Source organism: Nycticebus coucang, chromosome 7 (genome assembly GCF_027406575.1).
Source record: "Nycticebus coucang isolate mNycCou1 chromosome 7, mNycCou1.pri, whole genome shotgun sequence".
Classification (NCBI taxonomy): domain Eukaryota; kingdom Metazoa; phylum Chordata; class Mammalia; order Primates; family Lorisidae; genus Nycticebus; species Nycticebus coucang.
In genome coordinates, this window is record NC_069786.1 from 134,615,832 (window position 1) to 134,628,969 (window position 13,138).

General features: G+C 50.6%; 1 protein-coding gene across 2 annotated transcripts in view; it reads right to left on the reverse strand.

Annotated features, from left to right (window-relative positions):
* The window catches only part of PER2 (period circadian regulator 2), a 40,601-nt gene that overhangs the window by 21,536 nt on the left and 5,927 nt on the right, over positions 1–13,138 (reverse strand). For both annotated transcript variants that reach the window (XM_053596520.1, XM_053596518.1), the window contains exons 2-8: positions 9,963–10,214; positions 9,523–9,585; positions 8,251–8,405; positions 5,013–5,134; positions 3,918–4,119; positions 1,589–1,640; positions 65–207 (exon numbers count right to left, since the gene is read on the reverse strand). In XM_053596520.1, the coding sequence (XP_053452495.1) occupies positions 65–207; positions 1,589–1,640; positions 3,918–4,119; positions 5,013–5,134; positions 8,251–8,405; positions 9,523–9,585; positions 9,963–10,195 (970 nt within the window). In that variant the 5' untranslated portion in view covers positions 10,196–10,214. The remainder of the gene's footprint in view (positions 1–64; positions 208–1,588; positions 1,641–3,917; positions 4,120–5,012; positions 5,135–8,250; positions 8,406–9,522; positions 9,586–9,962; positions 10,215–13,138) is intronic.

Consider the following 13,138-nt stretch of genomic DNA (forward strand, 5'->3'; position numbering starts at 1 on the left):
CAGTCTCACAGGCATTGTGTTGGCACTGTGGGAGTTACCCCTCCCTGTCTGGCTGGGCTGTTACCTTCATAGCCTGAGTGCACGCGCTCTGCCAGCAGGAGGCAGCAGAACTGTCTCTCCCCACCCTGCTGGTCCCACACCTTAGCCAGGTAGGGCGTCATGCGGAACGGGTGGTAGCGAATCTCGTTCTCGTGGTTCTTCCCGACACTGCAGAGAAGAGCAGCACCAAAGGTGTGGGACTGAGCCCCAGGAACTGTCCCTCATTTGCTAGGTATGTCCTCCTGGGACCCAGGCCACACTGGAGGGAACGGGGTGCCTGCTGGAGGAGCTGGGCTTGCCACCCGCTCTCTTCAGCCTTTTCCCTCAGTCCCGTCACAATGAAGGCCAAATCCAAAAGTGGACACCCTGACTGGAGGACAGGGGCCTTTCCAGCCCTTCTCTAGGGCACTTTGCATTCCAAGCAGGACAAAGTGGACAGGAAAGGTATACTTCCCCCACTGTGGGGTCCTAGGCCCTGAGACCTGACACCACAACTGGACACTCAATCATAGTCTCTCTCTTTCAGGCCAAGAGCCTGTTGGGAAAACTGTAGGACTCTCCCCAGACCACGCATACACAAAATGAAGGGTGCATGTGCTTTCCAGGGCCTTAAGGACCTTGGGGAGCGGGGAGTGTGCCTTCTGGGGTGACAGACAGCAAGTACAGGGTCCTTTGGCCAACATTTTCCATGAGCGGGCTAAAGCACCCCTCTGCGGTCACACTGTCTGAGCACCTCACACACATTTAAAATGTAACTTACTCAAATGTGTTTTCATCTACACTTTTCAGGAACACACGCGCTGTGTCCACATGGGCAGAGCTTCTGCCCCTGAAGAATGGGAAGCAGACGAGGCCCACACCCCTCAGCCTTGAGCATAGTGAGGATGGGTGGGAGTGCAGGCACCCTAAACCCTACAAAAGGCACTGGGGAGGAAATGCGTGTGCTATGCTTTTTGTTTGTTTTTAGAGACAGAGTCTTACTTTGTCACCCTCGGGAGAGTGCCATGGTGTCAGAGCTCACAGCAACCTCCAGCTCTTGGGTTTAGGTGATTCTCCTGCCTCAGCCTCCCTAGTAGCTGGGACTACAGGTGCCCGCCACAACACCTGGCTATTTTTTTGTTGCAGTTTGGCCAGGGCCGGGTTCAAACCCACCACCCTCGGTATATGGGGTTGGTGCCCTACTCACTGAGCCACAGGTGCTGCCCCCCCACCTTTTTTTTTGAGACAGGGTCTTACTCTGTTACCTAGGCCCGAGTGCAGTGGCTTCATCGTAGTTCACTGCAGCCTTGAACTCCTGGCTCCTCAAGTAATTTTCACGCCTGAGTCTCCCCAGTAGCTGGGACCATGGGTGTGCACACCCATGCCTGGGTAGTTTTTTAATCTTTTGTACAGATGCGATCTTGCTATGTTGCCTAGGCTGGTCTCCAACCCTTAGCCTCAAGCAATCCTCTGGTCTCAGCCTCCCAAAGTGCTGGGTTATAGGTATGAGCCACTGTGCATGGCCCAATGTGCTGTTTTCTAATGTAGGAAAACTAGGAACTGAGCTTACCTGACACGGCAGAAGAAAGATTTCTCCTCCATGCATTCTTGAGTAAAAGAATCTAAAAGAAAAAGCTCAAAGTCGTTCATCCAGTTAATGGCTAAATACGAAGTGCTCCTTACAGCTCTCAGGCTAGAGAGGCAATAAAATATAGAGCCAAATCCACCCACACACCACGTGAATCCTTCAGAATCTTTTTTTTTGTTTGTTTGAGACAGAGTCTCACTTTGTCATCTAGGTAGAGTGCTATGGTGTCCTAGCTCACAGCAACCTCACACTCTTGGGCTCAAGCGATCCTCTTGCCTCAGTCCCCGGAGTGCTAGGTTTATAGGCATGAGGCACTGTGCCCGGCCCTCAGTTACTAGAACTCTTTTATTACATATCTGGTGAAAATTAAATACATTTTCTAAGTGTAATGCAGACCAAATTATACAGTGCTGAAATTTTAGGGCCAGGAGTTTTATTTTTTGCATGGTATATAATGCTGCTATAGGCACACTAACATTTTAACTCTGTAAATCTCACTGGCTGACATGCAAAATATTTACGTATTGGCCCTATTAATAGTTATAGTTACACATTTGGGGGATAATCAGTTCCAATAGAAATAATTGAATAGGGCATTTCAAAGCTTACATCAGTATTTTGGTGAAATATTAACTTAAATTTTTTTTAAATGTCTAGTAAAAACATGAAATCAGTTGGGCAACCTCATAAAAAGAGGGAATGAACAAATTTTTTTAAAAGAAAATTTTCAAAAAATATTTTTTTATAAAAGAAATCTTAGATTTTTCATATAAAGTTTACTCAAAAGAAATAAGAAAAAATTATGTTACAGAAAATGATATAAAATGATCAGCTTAGAAAGGCCTCTGAGAATTTACCTGGCCCTTTTTAACTCAGACAAAAGTCTGGCTGGCACTACCCTGGGGAGATGGCGCTAGCCGCTCATGCTGTAAGTCTCAACATGAACAACTTGCCTTTCATATGGTGGCCCAATCCTGACCTGGCCCTTACAACTTGTCCTGAAAACTTGGATGATCTGACCGGACAGTCCTTGGGAGCACTGCATGAGAACCCGAGTACGAGCACCCCCTTTCTGAGCAACATAACCAACTGCACACATGTCCCCAGACTGCCTGGGGCAGAGGGTACATCTGTGGAGCCAGCAGGGGTGATGTGATGATGACATTCTCTGCAGACTGACAGGGGACAGGGCAAGTGGGGAGTGGGCCAATTGCAGGGGTACTCAAGCCTGTGAGAACTTGCAAATCAGGGGTTCTGAGCCCCCGGAAAAGAGGGGGAACCAGGGCTGAGGAGCCTCCGACAAGAGCAAACATTGCTGACCTGCAGCCAAAGACAAATTTGTAGACAACGCTAGGTGATGTGGCCAGGCTGGGTGCTAGTCAAGATGCTGAGTGAGGCCAAGTTTGTCTTGGGCAGTTCCTGGCCCTTCCCTTTTCATCTCTCCTGGCTTCTGAGGCCATTGTCAGCTCTGGGTACTCAGGGCCCTGAGAGGGGCTAGTGACTGGCAGGGGCCTTCAAACCCTCCCAGAATCAAAGTCTACTCTCAAGTGGCAGAAGTAGGACAAGGATGCACAGGGCTCAGTGCAGAGAGCTGTGTCTAGAGGGCAGGAGAGGGGCCATGAGTGTGATGGCCAAAGCATTAACCCTCCACTTGGACAGCATGGGAGACCCAGAGGCAGGCATGCCCACAGCTGGCTCCAGGGACTGGAGGACATTGTCTGGTTGCTGAGAACAGGAGGGCAGGGCCAGGTGAGAGGCCCAGACCTAGGCAGAGCAGACAGTGGACACTCTGGCAGGCCAGTCGGCCGGGGGGAGCCGCACCCACCTGTGGACAGACTGAACCTGCACTGCCTGGCAGGCTGGTGGTGTCTGCCCAGGAGTCTCAGGGTCTGCCTTCCCAGAGCCACCTCTGGCCCAGGGGAAGAGCCCCGTAAGCTGCCCCAGAATGTGCCACACAGCTCACCACAGCTGCTCAGGCAGTGAGAGGAGCACCCAGATCCCCCCAGCCTTCCCATGTTCCGCAGTCGTGCCAAGATTCCAGATCTTCAGAACTTCATTTCCAAAATGCCTAGTATTTCTTGAAATCTTCCAAAATGCTTTTTCTTCTCTGAGATTTATGAAAACACTTTCTTTTTCTCTCTGAATTTATTCTGAAGAGAGGGACAACTGCTTACCTTTTACCTCTGACAGTGTGGGCAGTAGCCCCAGCCTGGCAGAGGTGACCTGGTGTCAGGCCCAGCTCCCAGCCCCCGCCCTCCACTGAAGTCCTGGTCTACCCGGGAGGGACAAGGTGCTGCCACAGGGACCTCACCTGCCCTGCCACACAGGCTCCACAAGGGCAGCTTGCAAGGTGTGGTGAAGCTGTGGAACACACTGACATCGTGAGGCGCCAGGAACTCCACAAACTTGGCATCACTGAAGGCTTCTCTTTTACAGTGAAATATGGAACTGACTTGGTCAGAAATGTATAGGATTTTCCCAGTCACCAGGGACACGGCCACTGCAAACATATCCTGGAAGGAAAAATATAACTACAGTGATGGTGGTAGGATGTGTCTGGGCAGGGCATGGGACTTGGGTGGGCAGGCTGCAGGGAGCCAGCCACCTGGAGGGCCCGGGGAACTTTGAGCCCTTTGCTTGGGCCCGGCTGGATCAGCTCTAGCTTCCTGTTATGCACATCAGTCCAGCACGATACTACCCAAAACAACACATCAGGGTTCCAGTGCCAGAAGAAACGTCAGATATTCCCACTCCCTGGCAGGTGCCACTCACCCCACTGTCTTGGACACACCGTCCAGGCTGGGGTGATTGGCAGGTGGAAGGGGGAAACGCTCCACCTACCTGGCCTATCACACCCACTTCTGTCAGCCCTACCTCTCCCAGGGATCTGGGGGCCACCTGGGGAGCTAGAGGTCTCACCTCAGGCTCTCTCCCTGCTGTTGGCCCTCTGGGCTCAGAGGGCCCTTACACTAACTTGGGACACTAAGGCTGTGTGTGGCCCATGCCCCCATAAAGGGGCCCACCTTTATGGGGAACTTAAAAATGCCTGAGTTTTGGAGTCTCAAATCTGCTCCCCCTGTGGACAGTGAACCCTGGACATGTGAGCTATCACCATGTCTGTCCCTCACCCATATCCCCCAGCTGGGATATGCTGGGCTCGCTCCAGCTCCCAGGAGCTGTCGGGTGAAGTTGGTCAGGATGGGAAGGACAATCTCATGGAAATGAGACAGAGGCCCAGAACATGACCTCTGCTCCCAGAACCACTGACTTCACATTTTTTCTTTAAGGGTATACACTCCTCTCCTGAACCCCACCTGCTGCAGTGACGCCATTGGACACAGCAGCCCTGCCAGCGCTCTGGGGGAGGTGGGGCTCGAGCCACATGAAAGCCACTTGAGCCACTCACCACATTCTTCCCGATGTACTCGGAGGTCACACTCTCCATCTCCCCCATGGTGTAGGAGGGCACATCCACTCCGCAGGGCTGGCTCTCACTGGACATCAGCAGCTGGTAATACTCTTCATTAGCTGCAGGAGAAACCACGTTTACACTCCGTGGGAGACTCCCAGGCAGTGGCTGGAAACTGTCACCAACTCTTGCGTATTGGGGGCTGTACTTCCCAAATGAAAGTGAGGAACGCAGACACCGCCTTCCCAGGACACAGAACACCCCGGAATATGAAGGCAAGACGAACTTATGAACAGAAATCTGACTCTCCCCCCCTCCCCCCGAAAATCAGGCAGCCTTTGATTACAGAATTTCTCTCTCTCTCTCTCTTTTTAACCTGGAAATCTGTGTTAGGATGATTACAATTTTTTTAAAATGATAAACTCATTATTTTAAAGGATATGGCTATGGAGTTCTGCCTGACCTGACCTTCTCCACAGGGTTGTAAGCTATGATTCAGCTTCCATTTGTTTGCACAGGACTTTGGGCGACAGCCCTGCGTCTGACTGCATGGGGGGCCCTGTTAGACACCCCCATCCAGGCAGAATCACTGCTTACACAAATAGCACAAGAAAAGTCATTTGAAAGAAATTGTTCAGACTAGAAAATGAAGTGGAGGGCCACTTGATCTGAGTCCACACATCATCCTGGCTGCATCTGGCAGGATTTGGGGGTGATCAAACGCACAGGCTGCAGCAGCCCCCACTCCAAAAAGGAGCAAACACTCTGGCTCCAGGCTGCTGCCTGTTTTCAGGCCACGGACACGTGAAACCCAAGTTGCATTCCAGGCTCTGACCTGGGCCCCTGCAGCCCAACACGGAGCCTCTGCACCCACAGCTGTGTCTTGTCTGAGCTGTGTTTCTCCACCTTCCAAAGCCTCGGACATGAGTAAATTTCTGAGCATGCTCTAAAATCAAGATATAAACTGCTGGAAAGCACAGAAAGTGTCTCCAATGGTAGCTGTTTATAGTTCTGAAGTTACTGAAGACGCAAAAATGAAACTCCTAAACCAACACAGTCACCTGAAAGCCGAGCAGCTAGAGGCAGTGACCTTTCCCCTCCAGCTCCTCCTTCCAGAGCAGGGCCCTCACCTGGCACACACTCTAGCACGGTGCCCTCCACAGGCACCAGACTCCAGCTGGGCACCTCTGGGCCTGACCAGTGCTGACCAGCTGCAGCAGTGCTCTGCTCTGACCACAATGACCCTCACCTAATGGACAGCAGGCTTAGTTGGAAGAGCCTACAGAGGCTTTGGAGCTGAAGAGGACACCCCAAACCTTGGTACGACCCAGCACACAGCAGAGCAGCAGCTGTTTTACCTCTGGCTCAAGGGACCCCGGCATGAGTGCCAATGACCTGCTCTCTACCAATAAAAAGTTGCCCAGACATTAAAAAATATGACTGTGTGCATTACGTTGCTAGTATGAGCCTTGCCCTCTTTGGTTGTTGTGTCTTGGGGCAATGGCCAGTGATGATGGAGCAAAGCTGCCTTGATCCAGCCTTCCAGAGTTGTTTTTTTTTTTTTTTTTCCAAGACAGAGTCTCACTATGTCGCCCCAGTAGAGTGCCGTGGTGTCACAGCTCACAGCAACCCCAAATTCCTGGGCTTAAGTGATTCTCTTGCCTCACCCTCCCAAGGTAGCTGGGACTACAGGTGCCCACCATAATGCCCACCTATTTGTTTGTTGTAGTTGCAGGCTCAGGCTGGGTTCGAACCTGCCAACCCCAGTGTATTTGGCTGGTGCCCTAACCACTGAGCTATGGGTGCTGAGCCAGAGTTTTCTTTTTTTTTTAATGTGTGTTTTTCATGTGCAGGACCCACCAGCATCTCAGGGCACTTGTGCAGTACGTGAACCAATGCACACGCTTACAGGGTGGGGAGGGAGCGCCCCCCCAACTAGTAGGGGAGGACAGCTGCTACACAGGGCACCTCCCTCCTGTGCCCTGGCTGCTACTGACAGTCTCTGGGCTTCTCGACAACTAAGGAATTCCTCAGGTTTAGGGGCTGGTGGTTTCCGCTGTCAAGAAAAAGGACGTGCTCACACTCTCAGTGCTGTAGGGGTAGCAATGCAGACGCAAACACCACCCCCAAGATTTCTGCCGTCCCTCTGAACGCTCCTGGACTAAAGGCCAGGCCTCTCAGGCCTTTGGGACCATCCTTGATGACCCCAATACAGGGGAGTTGGCCTCAACTCTAGGGACAGGGTGCGGAAAGCCAGGCTCTAGGTCCACTGGGCAGTGCGGGGCTGACTTCACAGGGGGGCGTTCCTGCCTGTCCCTGAAACCACCTGAGACCCAGAGATAGGGTACCTGTAGGGGTGGGCTAGCTGCAGCAGCAGTCAGAGGAGGACTAATTCTACTGGAACATATTTAATGGGCCTGAGGTTGTGGATTGTTTTTGGAATCTGTGACCAAACACGGCATCTTTGAAGAGGTGCATGTGTACTTTCTCACATAAAAGCCTCAGTCTTATATATCATGGACTGGCTCTAAAAGTTCTTGCCTATTCTGCCATCTAATAGTAAAGTCCAAATATCTAAACGGAAGCAGGATCTACCATTTGGAGGCCCCCCTGTCGCCCACGTGTGGTGGAAGGTGGAGTCTGCTCACCGCCTCCTTTCCAGGCAAAGTGACCGGCAGGACAGAGACTCAAGCTCCAGACACACACGCCACGAGCTGCCGGAGGCCCTGAACCACGAGGTCCACAGCGATGGTCTCCTGAGGATGAGATCTGACAATGTCTCCCCTCTTGTACCTCTTCACGTTGTATTTTAAAGGCAGGACAAGACTCCAGTTAGATGCTGAGGATGTTTTCCTTCCTTTAACTCCACTCTGAGCTGCTCACACCATCAGGCCACTGCTGCAGGATATGAGCAGTGTGCAATGACCTTCCTGGACTTGGGGTCATCGTCTCAAACACCAATGTTTTTGCTAGAGCCTAAACAATGCTGGACTCCCTGATCATGACGTAACCCAGCCCAGAGCAGAAAAAGTTCCTTTTTCCTTTAAAAGTCAAGTGCTATAATAGAAAACTTCCAGTGTATTGAGTTTTCCAATCAAGGCCAGTGTCATCAGATTTTTAGCATTTCCTTCTGCCATTTTGGGAATGAGTTCTAGAAACAACACAATCCAAGATGCAGTTTGGGAGAATTTAAATTTATTTTTATAGGTTTGGAGCAGGTGTGGGGCAGACGTACCTTTCACTTGCTTCACACTCTTCAGGGCATACTTCAGAGTTGCCAGTGTGCTGGCCTTCCCCTTGGCCTTCTTATCTGCAGGGAGGTGGACCTTCAGCTCCTTCAGTGTTTTTATCAGTTCTTTGTGTGTGTTTGCTTTGGCAGACTGGTCACTACTGCAGAATTAAAGAAAGAAGCAATTACATGTTAGTCCCCAGTTTCTCAACCCCGGGGCACACAGACATTTTGGTCTGGGGAGTTCTTTGTGGGCTCTTCAGAATGTTTAGCACCATCCCCAGGCTCACCCTTGCCAGTTATGGCAACCAAAAATGTTAAATGTCTGTAGACATTTCCAAATGTCTCTTGCCAGGACAGAAACTGTTTCCAGTTAAGAATCACAGCTTTAGGGTGGCGCCTGTGGCTCAAAGGAGTAGGGCGCTGGTCCCATATGCCAGAGGTGGTCGGTTCAAACCCAGCCCTGGCCAAAAAAACTGCAAAAAAAAAAAAAAAAAAATGAATCACAGCTTTAACTCAAGTGAATGAGGGAGAAGTCCTTCCACTTGGCCTCTTTTCCCTAGGGTTAGCACTGGGCCTGGCCTAGGAAGGGCTGCTGGTCAACCCGCAGTCTGGTGGAACAGGCTGTGCACTGAGCTGTGCCTCCCCTGTCCCAGGCAGAAAAGGACTGAGTGATGGAATTACAGAGGACATCAAAGTGACTTCTTGGGACATAAATGTGAACCATGAGCTGGGCTTTTCTGTGAAAAGAGGAATGGGGATTTTTGAGAAGGATCTTCAAATCCAAGGATACAAAGATGGAGGGAGGTAGGACAGTGGCCCCGGCTGATGAAGATGGAGCTGCTTAGAGCAGATGGTGCAGGAGGGATGGTGGGATCAGGATTCTGAGGTGAGGGCAAAGCGCCCACCTGCCCAGAATTAGGAGGGGGATTTTGCTCCAGAGATGACATGAAAATGGACAGAGGACATAAGGATGTCACAAATTACTCTAAAAAGGGTGAGGAACGGTCCAAATGAACATGCCCAAGACTCAGGTGAGGTTTGCTTAGAGTAGGGCTGGGTGGAGCTGCAGGTTCTGTGCAACATTGGGGCTCTGAAAAGCCACAGGGACACAGCCAGTGAATGAGAGGCCAGGAGGTGCCAGGTCACACCAACACAGCCATGTACACTAAGGAGTTTCAGCAGGACTTAGAAATCATGTCACTTCTAAAAAACTGATCTCCAATAAAACGTCTTTCTATTTCCCAGAAGACACTACGGCGTACTCGGCAGCCTCACCTGCACCCACTCGTAGAGGGGTTGTGTTCAGAAGTGGCCATCATCAGGCTAAAGGCATTCGGACTGTAAGAACAAGAAATAAAAACATCATTGAGCAATTGTTTGTTCCACCCACTTCCTGCCCCATCCCACCAGTGATAATAGAATAGATAATATCATAGTAGGATAATTAAAAAAATAATACAAGATAAGATGCAAATGGGACCTTCAGATGACAAGAAAAGGGGAGTTGGCAGGTACAACACAAGACAAAGGCACAAGTTCATTTCCTATAAACTGCCCTAAGTAAATTTTAGTTTTTCTCAGTTAATAAGATTTTCAAACTTCTGAACAACTCAGTGATGCCCATTTAAGGACCGTGGAAGAAGCTGAAGCAGAAGTGGACGGAGCGCTCTGAGCAAACCAACTGTCCTGCTCGCCCAGCCGGAGGTGGGGCCTACCTCTGGTGGACGTCCGGCGGCTCCACCAGCATCCCCAGCTCCTTCCTGCTGTCGTCATAGTCACTGCCCTGGGAGTCCCGCCCTGTGGAGCAGTTCTCAGTGGCCTCATTTCCACTGGAGCCCCCACTCATGTCCACGTCGTCCTGGAGTGGGGGGGCCTGGCTGGGCTTGGGCTCCATGGGCTCCTCGGTGGGGTTACTGGAGCTGGAGGGAAACTCTGCATATCTGTTCATGTCGGGCTTCAGAATGAAGCTAGAAATGAGAGAATGTGGTCAAGTGTTGAAAAAAGCACACACAAGTGACCACAGACCCACCACATGGACCAGCCGTTTGAATCTTTCCACGCAGTTTACTGAACAAACTATACTAGTCAAGATCAGTCACACTTGTGTCACTTCATCATGTCACTGGTGTTCTTATTTATGGAGCTCCTACCTGCCATGGATTTGGCAGACAGCTGGGTTGCTAAGGGCCTCACCAGAAGGCAGACAAAAGCATCACTAATCACTACCCTGCACAGGGAGCTCTTGTGAAAATGGAGGCCGACCGAAAGGGTGGCAGCCCCGGGAGTCGGCATTTTATAAATCACTATCCCCCTCCATCATCTCCTCACTTGAACCCACGTGAAACCACCAAGGGTTATAAAATTGGTGGGCAAGGGACCATTGTCAGCAACCCTGGAAATCCCAAAGGGTCTGAAGCAGTGGTTCTCAACCTTCCTAATGCCACGATGTATTTTCATTGTTACAAAGGGGTCGCAACCCACAGGTTGAGAACTGCTGGGAAGTGTCTGCCACAAAGTGAAGGCACCTCCTTCTAGTTGCAGCTCAGATGGAAGGAGAGCCAAGAAGGTTCTAGAGTCTGTCTCCTCTTGCTATCCTTGGATGCGGAAGGAGGTGGCTGGAGCCAAGGGAGCTCTGTGGGCAGGAAAATGAACAGGAGGAAGCTGCAGGGGAAGGAGGGCCACAGAACAGAGAGCCTGCGGGAAGCTGCTCCTGGACATGCCTCCCCCTGAACAGCCAGGTCCCATCTCTACCCAACAGCTCTGAGAGAGGGGCCAAAACCACCCAGGCAATGCTGTGAAGGCCACACTGCAAGAACCAGATTCTGACAGTGGGTTGCTGAGCTCTACAACAACCCTTCACCCTCAGATCCAGCCCATCAGGAGGGAACTGCTCCGGGGCATCCAGGTGAGAGGTGGGACCAATGCAGGGTCAAACAGCAGAGCTCATCTACCTGTTCTGTTCACAAGCTCATAAACAGAAACACCAACGTCGGGCTTTAGAAAAGTAACATGGCAAAGACAAGAGAACACACAACCCTCACGGCACAGAGGAAACAAGCAGATTCAGGGCAGCACCCTGAACATTCCAGAGAAGATGGATTCAATGAAACAAGTAACGAAGAATGAGATAAAGCCATAGATGGGAGGAAAATGCCACATTAGAACAGAAAATCAGAAAGGACAAAGTTCAGAGTTAATAACAAAGAAATGACTTTTCAGTGAATGGAGAAGAGGCAGGAGAAACTTACCAAATGAGAAGGGCAAGGACCAGCACACACACAAGAAGGGGAGGGAGAGGGAGGGAAGCCAAGTTTGGGGTTTTGTCCGAGGCCAAGCCCTGAATAGAGTGTTGTGGTGTCATAGCTCACAGCAACCTCCAACTCCTGGGCTCAAATGATCCTCCCACCTCAGCCTCCTGAGCAGAGCAGCCGGACTATGGTGCACAGGTTTGCACCTGGCTGATTTTTTTTTTTTTTTGAGATGGAGTTTCACTCTGTCACCCTGGGTAGAGTGCTGTGGCATCACAGTCACAGCAACCTCAAACTCCTGGGCTCAAGCCATGCTCCTGCCTCCTGCCTCAGCCTCCTGAGTAGCTGGGACTATAGGCGCCCATCACAATAACTGGCTAGTTTTCTATGTTTAGTAGAGATGGGGTCTCGCTCTCCTTCAGGCTGGTCTCAAACTCCTGAGCTCAAGCAATCCTCCTACCTCTGCCTCCCTGAGTGCTGGGATTACAGGCCTGAGCCACTGAGCCCCACCCTACACAGAGTTTTACCTATAGATAACACTTCTTTCTGAAAAAGACACCAGAACAATGACAGAAACCATAAAGAAAGATACATGTGAAGAAAACCATCCTGAGCTGAAGACCGATCTGAATCTGCCAATCAAAGGACCAGTACAGTGGCTCAGGACATCCTGAGCAGAGTGACATTCCCACGGATAAAGAAAATCCTACCAACACCCAGGGGTAAAACAAGCAGGCTGCCTACGAAGCGAGGAAAATCGTGCTAGTCTTGGACATCTCTTCCACAATATTAGATTTTCAGAAGCCAATGTCTACATGTAGCCATGAGAGGAAAAGTTTATAGTCAAAGGGGAGAAATCTCAATTAGAGGATACTTGCTTATTATGGGCTAGACAGCCAGATGGATTGATGCCCTAAGTCACAAAACCTAAAATGCCACTGCCCTTCCAATTAAAGTCAGGAACAAAATGGCAAATCTGCTTTCAGGCTTTCAAAACACTTTATGGAAGTTCTAGCTAACTCAATGAAAAAATGAAAGGTAACTTTTGGGAAGAGAGAGACTAAACACAAAGTCTGTGACCAAGAGAAATACCAAAGATCTGTGAACTGGTGGAAAGAAGCTCGACCTCATCAGTATCAGGAGAATGCAAAGGACGAGGCACTTTGCCCATCAGGTCACCCAAATTAGCAGACCGACTGCATCTGGTGCTGGTCGGTGGAGGGGGCGGGCGCTTGTGCATGGCGGTGTAATGTGAAAGTTTTTCTGGAGGAAAATCTGGGTGCCCAGCAACACACAATCTGTACGCTCTTACACTTCCCACTCCTAGGAAGGCACTGCACAGAAATGCTTGTGCGGAGTAATAGAAACACGGATAGAACCGTGAGCAGGAGGCTAACTGCATCCTCTCCGGGGCACAGACTTTGTCTGCTGACCATCCTGCCCGGGCACCAGCTTCAGCTTCCGAACTGGATCCTTCCTGCACTTGGCCCCATTACAGCAGTTCTCAACCTGTGGGTCATGACCCCTTTGTAACAATGAAAATACTCTGCAGCATTAGGAAGATTGAGAACCACTGCCCCATAATGTCCACACAGCAGCAAGAGGGATCCCTGTGAAGGAAGCCCACGCCAGCCCATGCTCTG